Source organism: Melospiza melodia, chromosome 3, assembly GCF_035770615.1.
Source record: "Melospiza melodia melodia isolate bMelMel2 chromosome 3, bMelMel2.pri, whole genome shotgun sequence".
NCBI classification, from domain to species: Eukaryota; Metazoa; Chordata; class Aves; order Passeriformes; family Passerellidae; genus Melospiza; species Melospiza melodia.
Window position 1 is genome coordinate 51,412,755 of NC_086196.1, and position 13,317 is coordinate 51,426,071.

The 13,317-nt window shown below is 37.2% G+C and overlaps 1 protein-coding gene across 23 annotated transcripts in view; it reads right to left on the bottom strand.

The window, feature by feature from the left end:
* Positions 1 to 13,317, bottom strand: part of AFDN (afadin, adherens junction formation factor) — a 115,487-nt gene that overhangs the window by 12,410 nt on the left and 89,760 nt on the right. For 13 of the 23 annotated variants that reach the window (XM_063151749.1, XM_063151743.1, XM_063151741.1 and 10 more), the window contains 7 exons: positions 10,461 to 10,526; positions 10,213 to 10,286; positions 9,582 to 9,700; positions 8,328 to 8,522; positions 7,971 to 8,062; positions 7,344 to 7,532; positions 3,720 to 4,742 (listed from right to left, as the gene is read on the bottom strand). In XM_063151749.1, the coding sequence (XP_063007819.1) occupies positions 3,720 to 4,742; positions 7,344 to 7,532; positions 7,971 to 8,062; positions 8,328 to 8,522; positions 9,582 to 9,700; positions 10,213 to 10,286; positions 10,461 to 10,526 (1,758 nt within the window). Of the gene's footprint in view, positions 1 to 1,870; positions 1,907 to 3,719; positions 4,743 to 7,343; positions 7,533 to 7,970; positions 8,063 to 8,327; positions 8,523 to 9,581; positions 9,701 to 10,212; positions 10,287 to 10,460; positions 10,527 to 13,317 lie in introns of all 23 variants that reach the window. The other 10 variants (XR_010027120.1, XM_063151735.1, XM_063151727.1 and 7 more) reach the window with 2 other exon arrangements.

The following is a 13,317-nucleotide window of genomic DNA, read 5'->3' on the forward strand; positions in this document are numbered from 1 at the left end:
AAATTTATACCTATTTATTTAACAACAGCTAAAAAGCTGTGTCAGATCTCATAGATCCTAGGGAATTTAAAAAACAAACACTATCTAAGCTGACAATTCTTGTATTAACTGTTCATCACCTTCCTTCAGCCTTGTAATTAGAAGAACAGCTATCAACCATGCTCACCCTAGACATACAAAATAAGCATCAAACAAGACATGGTTTTGTTGTTGCTGGTTTAGGGGTTTTTTTAAAAAACAAAGTAGCAATTACTTGGGTATATGAAGTGGCATTGTTTAGATGCATTTATGTCTTGAAAGTCATGTGAATGGGATAAAAATAATGAAATTATGAAAAGTGGTATTTTCTGGGTGTAGTGTTCAACTATTTTAGTATTAGCTTGCTGCCTTTTTTTAAAACTAATTTTATGAGCATCATAAATCATCGACTGACTCAGGCCATGCATCCATCTAGCCCAGTATTCTTCTGTCTCTGACCAAGGCAAAAAGAGCTGCACTTGAGCCTGGCCTTCTCTTCTAGCATTCCCCTGGCATTTAGCACACTACTAGAGATGTCATCTGGTACAGCCTTGTCTAATCCTCTGAGCAGCTGCTTGCAGGCGTGATGTCTATGTATTTGTCTAATCCATTTTTCAAGCTGCTGATACCGTCTGCCTTCACCAACCTCCTGTTGCTGAAAGATCCAGATGTTTGCTGTCTGCTTGGAAAAGCTTTCTATCTATTGAGCTGCAGCTCCAGGAATCAAGGTTTGAGCAAAAAAAATATAGATAGTACTTTGAAAATATTGGTAAAATACCAAGTCTGAAAAATCCATGGCTCCTGGCTTGTCCTTAAATTCAAGAAGGTGAAATGCTTCAACTGTTCCACTGCTGTAAACTGTTTAACACTCACTAGCACACAGATACAAAACTGAGCACCTTAGATTTTATAAGAAGTATGCATTTTAAAAGGTGATTTTTTTTCATAAGGCAGTGCTGAATATTCAAATCCATATTTTGAACCAACACATTGACAGTTTTTCCAAGCAGCACAAATTAAATTTTACTAACGTCCCCTTTTTTTTAGAACTGGTACACTAATTACACAGAAATTGACTTTGAAGGGGATGCATTTTTGCTGTGGAAGACTACAAAACTCCTTTTCCATGCCCAATGAGTGCAATAAAACACAAAATTAGCTGGAGTCATAGCAATTACTGTTGCAGTTTGAAAGCCTGTCATGTCTTAGATGCAAGAGTATAGTATTAACCAATTGAAACTGAAATTATATTGTAATTTAACGATTGCATGTTTATGCAACCAACTTGGAAATATCAGTTTGGAAGTGATTTCTGAGTTTACAATCCATTTTTATGTTAATCTGCCAAAACCAAACATCTGTAACACCTGCAAACAACAGGGTGTCAGCATGTGCTGAAGAAGTGTGCTGTATTATTAGGCTCTCAGTACAATTTCCCTTCAAACTGTAAAGGAAATGTTCTTAGAGCTCTTCTAAAACCTGTATGGGTGCAAAAGGGAAAGGAAGCAATCTTACCTCACAGCCTGTTCATTCAAAGTTATTAGTAAGATTTTATAAACAAAATTGCACAAATCAGTAGATACAGTTTTTATGTTAGATCACTGCTGCAACAAACAAATCAAGTCTGCAAGCAGAACACAACATCTAAGAGGAAGGAAACACAGGGAAAGGAATCACCATATCTGAAAACATTCAAATGCATGCTTGCAGTTAACTGACTGCTTACAGTACCATAATGATCTCTGAACACCCAAAGATGCCAGATCATCATCCAAAGCACATAGGGCTGTTATTAATAATAATAAGGAACTGAAATGGGAAAGAGATATTGAAGAGAAAGAAACAAACATACCAAATCTAGAACAGAGATTGCTGGCACAGCAGTCTGCTGCAGGTAGTAAGAAAGGGGAAAAAAAAGAAAGATGCACAGTGTAAATAAAGATAGGTTAGACATGTGTTATTTCAAAAGCATTTTCTTTTATTTGTTTAGTTGGCTGTTTTAGAATGAGGAACTGAATGGACATAAATGTGAAATACAGAAATTAAAACAAATAATCCAAAATATCCAAATAATCCACCTCAGTAGTTCTGCAAAGATGCTACTTAACTGCATCTCTAAAAGCGAAATGTAATCAAAATGAAAACATGAATTCAGTTCATTACAACTGTTTTTTTTTTAGTTTCAAAATTTTCCAAAAAGCTGGAAGAACTTCATGCACAAATAGTGTTTTAAAGCCAGCACTTGCAGAGAAGACTAATATTGTTATGCAATACAACTGGCTTTTTTTTCATTAACACGTGGCTTTCTTAGCCTTGCCACAGTAAAATTTTTAAGACACGGTTTGTTAAAATGGCAGTTACACATTAATTTTTTATGCCCATAGGTAACTGTCTATGTGCCACAAACTGCCTGTTAGCAATGCTGGACTTTAGGGAATCCTGTTTGCCGAATGCATATTTAGCTTTTTCTTTCTTCAATTTCCAAGTTTGAGGTATCTATTCTTTTACACAGTAATAAAGTTAGGCATAAGGGGGAAAAAAGGAAAGCAATGCAGACTGCAGCGAATACGAGAAGAGTAAGTTTAGGAAATGAAGCTGCCAAAACAATCGTGAACTTAAATCCCACTCAAGCCACCAGCTATTTCTGAATGTCAAAACAAGCATGTCCAAACATTTCTCAGGAATTAAACACTGCTTATCACAGAATGAAGTCAACTCTTCAAGACAAACACACAGAAGACACTGAACATATTACAGAGCTAGCTTTTAGGCCTGGAAAAGCATAGCTATTAGTATGTAATTTTGGAATCCATGCTGTTATTCAGGAAAGAACAGATTTTCCTATAGACACTTTTTCTCAATAACAGTAGATTTAGCAGAGTCTTGGGAGACAACAGCCACCAGCAAGAATGGTTAAAAATTTCACCATACTGTTCACTTGTATTATCTCATTACATATATTATGAGCTTTCACAGAACTGAAGCTAAGGTAAGCAAACCTCAGATGCTGATTAAACTGGACACCATGAAAAATCCAGGCCTCCGATTAGAAGGAGCTGGAGCTCTAGACAGGGTGTATCAGCTATTACACCATCCAATACCACACAGCTCAAGCAATGCTCCCTCCACTGCTGGGGTCAGCACTGAGGGGTGGTAAAGGCAGAGGTAGCAGCTGTATCAGACCAGCAAGTTGGAATGTCTGTTCAGCTCACTACTCCCTGGAAACTATGCATTCAGTGTCTGTGTTCATGACCCAAGACTATAAATGAAAACTTTTAGAGGTAAATACACTGGGGAGGAGAGGGAGAAATCACACTATTTTTTATTCCTGATTCTCCTACAAACTTACGTAATTTCACATGTTTTTGCTTACCTTTCTCCAAGCAAATTTTAAACATGGTTTACCTTCTAACTATACTCTTAGGTACATGGCAAAATACCTTTATCCAAAGGAAACTTTTCTCTCCCCAAAACCAGAAAAATAAATTCAATTGCTAAAATTGAATTCTATAAAAGGTAGCTTTGATATTTTCACAATATATTACTTAACTGATGAAACCACTCTAAGTTACTAATTTTAAAATTCAAGCCATTTAAGAAAGTCTCATCCCCCTTTACTGTCTAAGAACATCAAAACACTCAAAGCATGAAAACCCACCAAGCTAGAAATTTACAGTATTTTTTTCTAGAAAGGATTTTACCCTTGCTCTTCTTTCTGCCTCCAGTCGCTGCATGATGAGCATAGTATCCACCTCATCATCCTCTTCTTCATCGTCATCCTCATCCTTTTGCTTTGATTCTTGCAGTCGCTTTTGGAACTGCCACTCAAGCATGAGTTTGCGGAGGCGGTCGTTTTCTTCTGCTGTACGATCAGGTTTGTTCTGCAGGTCCTGAATCTCTTTACTCAGCATGTCCACGATGTGCATCTGTTGCTGCTTTTCCAGCTTCTCCTTCGCATCCCGTTTCCACGGATCTGGAGAGAGGCTGTCACCAGAGGACAGTTCTTCCTTGCTGATGGTAATGTACTGCAGGTCTCTCCGCTCAATAGTCCGCGGCTGCTGTTGGGGCTGCAGCTCTCGAATAACTGTTTCTTGAGGCCTCTGCAAAGTTGAGGGTTTTTCTGATTTCACTTGTTGAAGGGAGACAGGAGGAACCACAGGCTGAGCAGGAATTAGTGTCTGAGAACGCATTTGGCCCAATTTTCTCTCCTGCTCACGACGTTTCCTTTCTCGTTCTTCTTCCAAACGTGCCTTTTCCTTTTCATACCACCTCTGATGCTCTTCTCTTTTTTTACGCTCAGCAGCAGCTACCTGGGAGGATGCTTGTGCTCCTATCTGGTTTGGAGGAGGAGGTGGAGGCAGAGGCAAATCCATTTGTAGTTCATCAAATTCAGCAGCATAATGCACTGGAGGAGGTGGCGGCGGAGGGGGAAGATCTGTTCTGATGGGCTGGGAAATGGCCACTGGAGTCGGCTGGCTAGTGGCTGGAGTTTTCCAACGGCCAGGTCCACTTTTAGTTAAACAAGAACCAGGCGACACTGGTTTGGAGGAATGGTTCAGATGTTCCTGGCTAGATGTGCTGGAATCCACAGATGAATTCATCCACTGATCGCTGTCTGACTTCCGATCAATATACTCCACATCCTTGCGTATAACAACTTCCAAACGATTCCTCTCTGGCTGGAAAACTTTGTCTCTGAGCTCTTCCTGAGAACGAGCTACACGCTGAAAAATATTAAACAAGGCATGTGTATCATAGTCCATCCACATTAAAACATATTTGAAAATGGCTTACAAAACACATTCTTATTACTGAAAGTAATTACTTTTAACAAATTTCAGCATTTCCATAGCCAGTAGGTTTCCCAAAACCAACAATAAAATATTTTTCTCAGTCTTCTCAACTCATTTAAGTGATGGAAGACTTAGCAAGCTCCTGGGAACTACCTGGTAACTGGACTGGGAGGAATGATGAATGCAAAATGGAGTTTAGGCTGAAAACCTCCCCAGCTCGCACAGTTTCTCAGGACTATCCCTGACACCCCCTCCCCCATGTGTGAGCATGGAAGTCCTGGTAGCTCTGAGCAGTGGCTCAGTCATACCAGCTCTGCCATTCAGACTTCAACTGGCTTCACTGAGCATCTTTCCTATTGGGAAAGCAAACACAAAGGCTGCAGACAGAGAGACAGAAGAGCGCCTCTGCCTACCCTCCTCCATTAGCAGGAGAGATGCCCTGCAGGAAGCTCCCATTACTGACACAATTCAGGGTACAGAATCCAGGCAGGCAGTCTAATTCTACCTGCTCCTGGAACATGAGTATAATGGTCTGAGATTTTTGTCACGTTAGTGCAACACCAAGTCTTTTTCTATAGAAGCTCTGGGTCCCATTGCACTGAACAACCACCTGAAAAGGAACACTGGACCATAAACCAGGCTTATTAAACCTGTTAACGATTTTCTTGAAGCAAATATTCATACGTTGAATGTTAGGAACTGCTAAGCACTGAACATATAATGCACCAATTATCAACAATTGAGAGAAGACTAACAAAGCAAACTCCTTTTATCTTCCTCCATCAATGACCTTAACCATGACCTCTAAAGAATGCCTTCTTTGAGAGGAACAAGTGTATTTTTTATGCTCTATTAGTCCAACAGAGCTGAACACAAGTTATTTGTGGTAGATTTGCTGTAAAGATGCACCTAGCCAAAGCTTGCTAATGCCTTCAGAATAGAAAACAGGCATTTAGCAGCTTTTTTTACAAGCCCTGTTTTTTCTGCAAAGATTAAAGTGTATTTTTTTATTTTTGTAAAAGTTTTTCTTCTGTTTTCTTCTAATTTTCAACTTAAAAGAACTATCGTCTGGCAGGGAAAATCTATTAACACTTTCAGTGCTAGTAAGGAGTTAAACCTTCTATTTTGCTTTAGCAAAATCCTTTTCTGCCCTGCCTTCAGCCTTAAGGCTATAGCTCAAATTCACTGTCTGTCAACAACTTTAATAGATGGGCTTCATCTTTACCAGTTTTAACCACCTCATCTAAGCTAGTCACTTAAGCTTGTTTTAAGCAGGGGAGAGATGCATGCCCAGGCAACAACTATCATAGAATTCAGTTAAAACAAATGGGTAGGAACTGTTCTCTGGAGACACCCACCTCCCTTTCTCCCATCACTGACAGAGAGCATGTAGATGTTAGCTATGCAGCTAAGATTAAGTGAGAGGAAATCATGAAATATGTAAGAGTTAAGCATGGAAATTCAGTAAAATATTTCTGTATCTATTTGCTAAAGTTGTTCAACTTGCAGCATTTCCCTTTCAAAATGACTGTCTTACTTTGAGCAAAACATCTATTTTTTTAACAGCTCAAATAACAAGAATTTTATCTCTAGAACACTAAAAAACCACTAAAATAAATGACTTTTTACTGAATACACTTGCCCATGCATGTGTGAGCAACCTATAAACAATTTTTTCTTTGCGTACTTAGACAGAATCTCGAGCTAATTTACACAGCACTTTTCCAAAAGTAAAAGATAAGCCTAGTGTAAGGCTCTGCTTTTATCACTAATTAAGAAATAGCAAGGAAAAAAAAAGCTCTCTATATTTTTAAGTCTGGTAGATTAGAGAAAGAAGATGATCCAGTAACTAGATTTAGGAAATCTAGGTTTAATTTCCTGCATGGATTTGAGTGAAGTTCTCACTAAAAGGAGCAGAACAGCACTGTGTTTGAATTTCTAAAAGTACAATGGGTGTAAATTCCTTCCATATCAAGATGCATCTACACTTTGATAATAGATACGATTTGAAATTACATATTTCTGTTTTTTAACTAGGAGCAGGGAATGTGTTTCAGTGAACACCATGGATAGGCCTCAAGAACTGTTTTATTTCAATTTTAATACTTTATCACTTAAAAAACACACCCTTCAGGCAAATATTTTTCGACATAAACCTTCCTGGAAGAATGGAGATTTAGTTTGCTTTTCAGAAAGCCACAGAACATTTTACATGATGAACCCTACTACCACTTACAACTCATTATCTCCAATAGGGGGATTAAAATATCCCAGACAACAGGTCTGCAGAACATGGTAACAAATTCTGTGAAAGGAAGCGGGGGGAAAAAAGGCAAAATGCGAAGGAAAAAAATCCAAATCATAGGGTTCCTGAACTCAAGCCCACCTTGGCAAAAGTACAGTTGTTCCTATCTTATGGTATAGTTGTAGAGAACTGACTATTCTGGAAAAAATCTCTAGCAGCCCAGGAATGGAAAGCAAGCAGTTTTCTTCTGATTTGTTTCCTCATACTGAAAAAAAATTACTTCTCACCTGCATGGTAGTATTGATAGAATTATTACTTTCTGCCTGAAGCTGTGGTTTTTCTTCATAACTTGGCCACTGACTCTGAGCTGGACCCATTCGATCCTGCGACTTTGAAGCTGGAAATGTGAAATATTCTCTAGTATAGGTCTGTGTTGGGATGGGATAAGCTTCAGGTCGTGGTGGCAGAATCTGTTCCTGAAAAAGGGAGGGAAAAAAAAACAAGGTAGGATTCTCTAATCACATAGATCTGTATTGAAGATTGCGCTAAACATGCTTTTCCAAATATTTTCTTTTGGCTCCTAAGAGCATTACTCATGTGGGACAGGAGATGAAGAAGTTGCCTAGCATCAAATATAACTGTAGCTATGACTCATATTTTTATGGTCTCAAAGCGAGTATGCAACATTGTACAAACCTAAAAATCACAAGGACAACTTCACGAACAAAATTTAATGAAATCATTGAAAACTTTCCAAACCTTTCATTAGCTGTAATAAGCAAAACCCCACCCAGTCACAAGCAACGGCACTGTGGTCAAATAGTTCAGTGAGACACTGATTTGAGTCAAGCCCACCGACACTACTAATAGATAAAGAAAGTTTAATAGCCAGCATTTTGCTTGCCATTTCTGACCTCTGTACAAAGATTTCCAGTAGAGACTGAGGTTATTTTGGTGGTAGTTCCAGATGCATAAGCATTCTTTCCCCCAGGGCTTGGAGGCTGATCTGTTGGAAAGTTAAAGGAAGCATTTACATGACTGTTAATAATAATTTACAGGCCTTAATAAAGACTTAATAAAGTAACAGTATTCACAAAATAACTATTTTGTCTTTAAGTAGTTCTAGCAAGAAGTTTGCTCCAAATGTTACCACTACACTGGTATTTTAAACTTAATCCATTTTTAAAAACAGTCACCCCCTTTTGAATACAACAGCCTCTAAAACTACTGCAGGAGGAATCTATCCCCTAAAGAAGGATAACTTTTCTTACTTGCTACATTGGGACTGGAACGATGATCAGCCCTGTTCTTCATCAGTCTGTCATCCCCTGGCAGCTTCTTTGGTTCACTGTACTCCGTCCAGGGCAGCTGGGGACTCTCAGGTGATCCATTTTGCGTGGAATTGTTGTACAGCTCAAAACCTTCACTCTTTGGTCGGGGTTTACCTGAGCCACGGCGGTCAAAAACTGTAACAGTTGGATATGTAGTTTCTCCTTTTCACTTAACTACTGCCTAGCGTATTTTTTTTCAAACCAGAGCTACCTTCAGCTTATATTTAAAAATTAAGTTCCCAGTAAAGCAAATGCTAGATTTAAAAAACTTTATTTCTTCAAATACGTAATCCCAACCTACTATCAAATGTATAGAATTCCCTCCATCTGTATTCTTCAAAAGAACTTCCGACAAGGTACCACAACAATTGGAAAAACTAAACATGTTATACTGAGAGGTCTCTGGATGTCTGGGACATATGGCATCTGGGATGGTGGTGTCAACTGTGATAATAAGGATTTGTTCTTTTAACCCATTCTTTCCTATACTGGTACTGTATGTAGAAAATGTCTTCATTAACAAAATTATTTCCTTTACAATACTATTTTATATTGGACTTTAATATGTCTTTTGTTAGTACCCTGAAGTAGGATGATAAAATAAAACACTGGAGAAGCATCCAAGAACTTCTTATGATCAGACACTAAGAACTTCTTATGATCAGACACTGAAACTTAAGAAGATACATTTCAACATTTCTAGTTTAAAAAAAAAAATTAAAATTCAATGGCAAAATACATTTCAGGGCTTCTGTTTACATTTATTTCTCTCCTACTAGTTACATTGCACTCTGTGGTTACAAAGAAGACATATTCTGAGAGGAGAGAAGCTCTTATAAAAGGGACAAAAATGCCATTGAGTTTAATGCCCTTTATATTAATATATTCCATTTGTTAAAACAAAAATTAATTCAAATCAGAATTGTGTTTAAATGCATAGTTAACTTTTAAAAGGTACACGTGCAAAGGATTTATTCATTACTAAACTAGGAAAATTTCAAGCAGTATTTAAAACCAGATGAATTTCTGATAAGAAAGGAAATTTCTTTTTTTTGTGCAATTACATTTCTTTTCTGATTTAATATTATAGTAACGCTTGGTATGATACTGTAAATTATTCTATTTTCTGCATTCTCATGAATGCAGAAGACAGACTTACAAAGCTGTTATTAACATCAATATTAGTATCTTTACCTCTTTGCATCATTGGGGATGGCTGATTAAGCAGGGTTGCCAGGCCATGGTAAATTGCTCCTTGTTTTGCTACTTCTAGTGTTACTACAGAACCTGTCCTAGTCATAAGTTCTGCTGCCCTGCAAAAAAAGGCAGAGCAAATAAAACAAAATTAAATTAGACACTGTATTAGTTAGTTACCCTTATTATCATTAATCTGTTGCTTGACAAAGCACTCCTTTCAGATTAATACTTAAAATCACTTTGAAAAAAATTACAAGATAATGACAAGAAGATAGGCTTATGCATGCAGACAATACCTACTGGGAAGTACTATTTAGTTCCAGTTTCTGCTTTAAAGGTCAGAAGCCAAAGTATTTAAAATTAGACTGAAATAAAGATTGTTCAAAACCAAAATCCAAATGTATAATACAATCTTACAATCTCTTCTATATAAATAAGCCATACTGTATGAAAAGAAGAGAAAAATACTACACAAACAGTTGAATTTGTTGCTAAGGTTATCCATAGGCAGTTATCAGACACCAAGACAAAGCATAAAGTGTAAAAATCATGAGCTTCTGCCCATTTTGGTACATCATTAAGCTAACATTTTCTTTGTATAAAAACAACCAAAGAAAGCATTCCATACCTCTCCTGGGACAGGCCCACCAAACTTCGACCATCCACACTAAGCAACTGATCCCCTGCGGCCAGACGACCATCCTAGATACGTGTTCAAGAGAAGGAAATTCATACATCAATGCTAGCATGATCTCCACTAAAACAATCAATCATTCCCAAACTACTGAATCATACAAACTAGTAAACAAAAGATTTGCAAGCATTTCTGAAGGCTCTTACTACTTTTGAAATTGATGAATTAAGAATATTACTGACCACATCTGCAGCACCTCCTTTCACAACAGACTTGACATATATTCCAAGTTTGTCTTGACCAGCACCCTACAGAGAAAGAGGCGTTAATTTAGTTAATTTATATTTGATCTCTTAAGCACTCCACAAACTTTAGAAAAGTTTACATGGTTAAGTAAACCTCTACTTTCTCATTACTTTTATATATTTTCAAACTGGAGAAAAACCAATTATGCAGAGAAAAGTTACATTCAATTAAAGTCACATGAAAAATTTAATAGTAGGCCTATCAAAACTGCAAGCTTTGTTAGAAGCAAAGAATATTTGGTCTTAATGCAAGTTTGAATAAAAAAAAATACATTAACTAAAACGTATACTTCAGAAGTTTGCTCTAGTCTCCTTCTAATAAGAAATACTTATTTGCACTTTTACACACATGTTAATTATAACTCTTTGTATTATGTTTTTAAAGAGAACACTGTACCCCAGTGAAACAATGTAAACTGCAGATTACATGAAAACGGAATAGAAATGTTTTTATACATTCATTAGGACTGTAAAGGAGCCAGTGTAAAGAAACAGAGAGTGCCTTTAGCTTTACATAAACAAGTAAAGCAGACATAAGTATTTTAGAATTGACAGAGCCAATATTTAAGTCTAGTGCAAAACCATGCAATTTTGTTCATAAAACATCTTTCTCAAAAGTGTTCTGCTACATTTTGAAAGGACTGTTAACAATGAACTTATTGCAAGACAGATACCAACAGATACCAAGATACAAGAATGGAAGCATCTATTCAAGCCATGCTGTTGTGTCATCCACATGCTCCAATGTACAAGACACCACACAAATCAGTCCAAATGTTAGTATCACAAACCTTTCAATTGTCTCTTATAATGTAAGACTATTACTTGTCATTTATCTACTTCAGCAAATGGTGCCATTTCACTCTGCAAGTCACTTAGGAGAGTGCTAAGTACGTTTTCAACAGATCACAGACTTAATTGTAACATCATTTTTCTTGTACAACCCCCCCAAGTTGCTTTGATATTGAACATACAGCTTACTCCTTTTTTGCCCTCCTCCTTTGCAACTCTTTTGTTTTGGTAGCAAAAGCATGCATTGCTCCCATTGTTTTAATAGAGTAAAGTAAGAACCAAGGTGAAGATTATTCCAAAGCTAGTGTTACACAGACATGGTTTTCTACACAAGTGAAAGACCTATTTTCATTAAGTCTTAGGTTAATCCCAAATGTTTACACAAAAGACGCAGAAAAATAATTCCTTCAAGTCTTATGATTCCAGATTGACATTCGACATGTCCAAATTTTTCATAATAATTGCTTAAGTCATACTTATGGGTAAAAAGGAAAAATGCAAAAAATAACTGAAATACAGATACTTTCTTTGTCTAGAAAGAATACAAAGAAATTAAGAGAGTTCAGTTTCTTTTTGGTTTGTTTTTTTTTTTTTTTTTTTAAAGCTTTAAAGAAACACTGCTGTTACTGCAGAATAATTTTAACTTCATACCAGACAAATTGGCTAAAGTTATGAAAAACACAAGTCAGAAGATAGCTAGATAAATGTAATGGAAAATGAAATCATGCTTCACAAATCTCTTTGTTTTTCCCCCAAAGAACCAAGATGTGTATGAGGAAGGATGATCTAGCTGAACACCTAGACTTCCAAGAGGGACATCGCAAGATCTTTAAGCAGGAGTTCTTCAAGACTTCAAGGTGACACGCAATAAGAAAGAACCTGTCCTTGTGTATTAATAACAGGTTCAATAATGAATCAAAAGTTGTTCGTTTTCACAAGGAACAGAAGTTTGCAGAGGAGCCCTAAATGTATGCGCTGTTTACCATGCTCCTACGTGTTCCAAAAAAATGGCAAATAATAGTAATGTAACTAAATGTACCAAATAGAAGATTCATCAAGTAAGTCAAAACCAAGAGCTGCGGATGGATCACCTGATGCTGAACACTGGAGCAGTAATGGGGTGAAGATGTACATCACTGGTTCAAATGTGATGTAATGTTTCAACCTTCTAAGGTGCTGGTTCCCACCAGGGCACTGTTGGCAGAACCAGTTACCACCTTTCCTAGCTGGGAACTGAAAATTAAATGACAGCGTTTACATGTCCCTTCCTATGCCTTGAGTCACTAAGCATACCTGAAGGCAAGAACCTTGAATTCCAAAGGGCAAAGTAATCAACAGCAACTCACCCACCCACCCTTGAGCTGTAACCTCATGCATCACATCTGTCATTGCAGGAACCAAACACCAGCTTTTCTCCGTGGCCACACTGACCAAGGCTAATCAGATTCCTCTTAAGCCACCTGGAATTGACAGCATTTTTATTCAGTACTAACTTCAAAGGATGCTAGCAGGAATCTCTTCCCCTTAGGTCCAGAAATTCAGACAAAGATAACATAATAAACCTAATCATAACATGATTAGGTAAAAACAAGCAAGCCTTTGGAAGAGCACTGCCACTTAAAACAGTGCACACATTAATCACACAACTTTGGTACTCATTTATTGCATTAGACACTACATTCATCCATATACATCACCTTTGTCATGCTTGATTATGACTCTTAGGCACATTAAACAAAGCTGAAACCTTCTCTATAAGCCCATGATACGTGGGTTACATTGGTTTGCAGATAATGATGAAATAAACATTTCCAATTGCACAAATACAATAAAGAATGGTTTCTAAACTGACTTTAACGTCTAAAGTTTAATCACTGTTTCCAGAGCCATCTTATATCAGCTCAGAAATCTGGAAGCCAGCAGAATAGAAAAGAACAAAGCAAAAACCACCATGGTCACTAAAAATCTAAAAGGGTCACATTTAGAAAACCGCTTATAATTC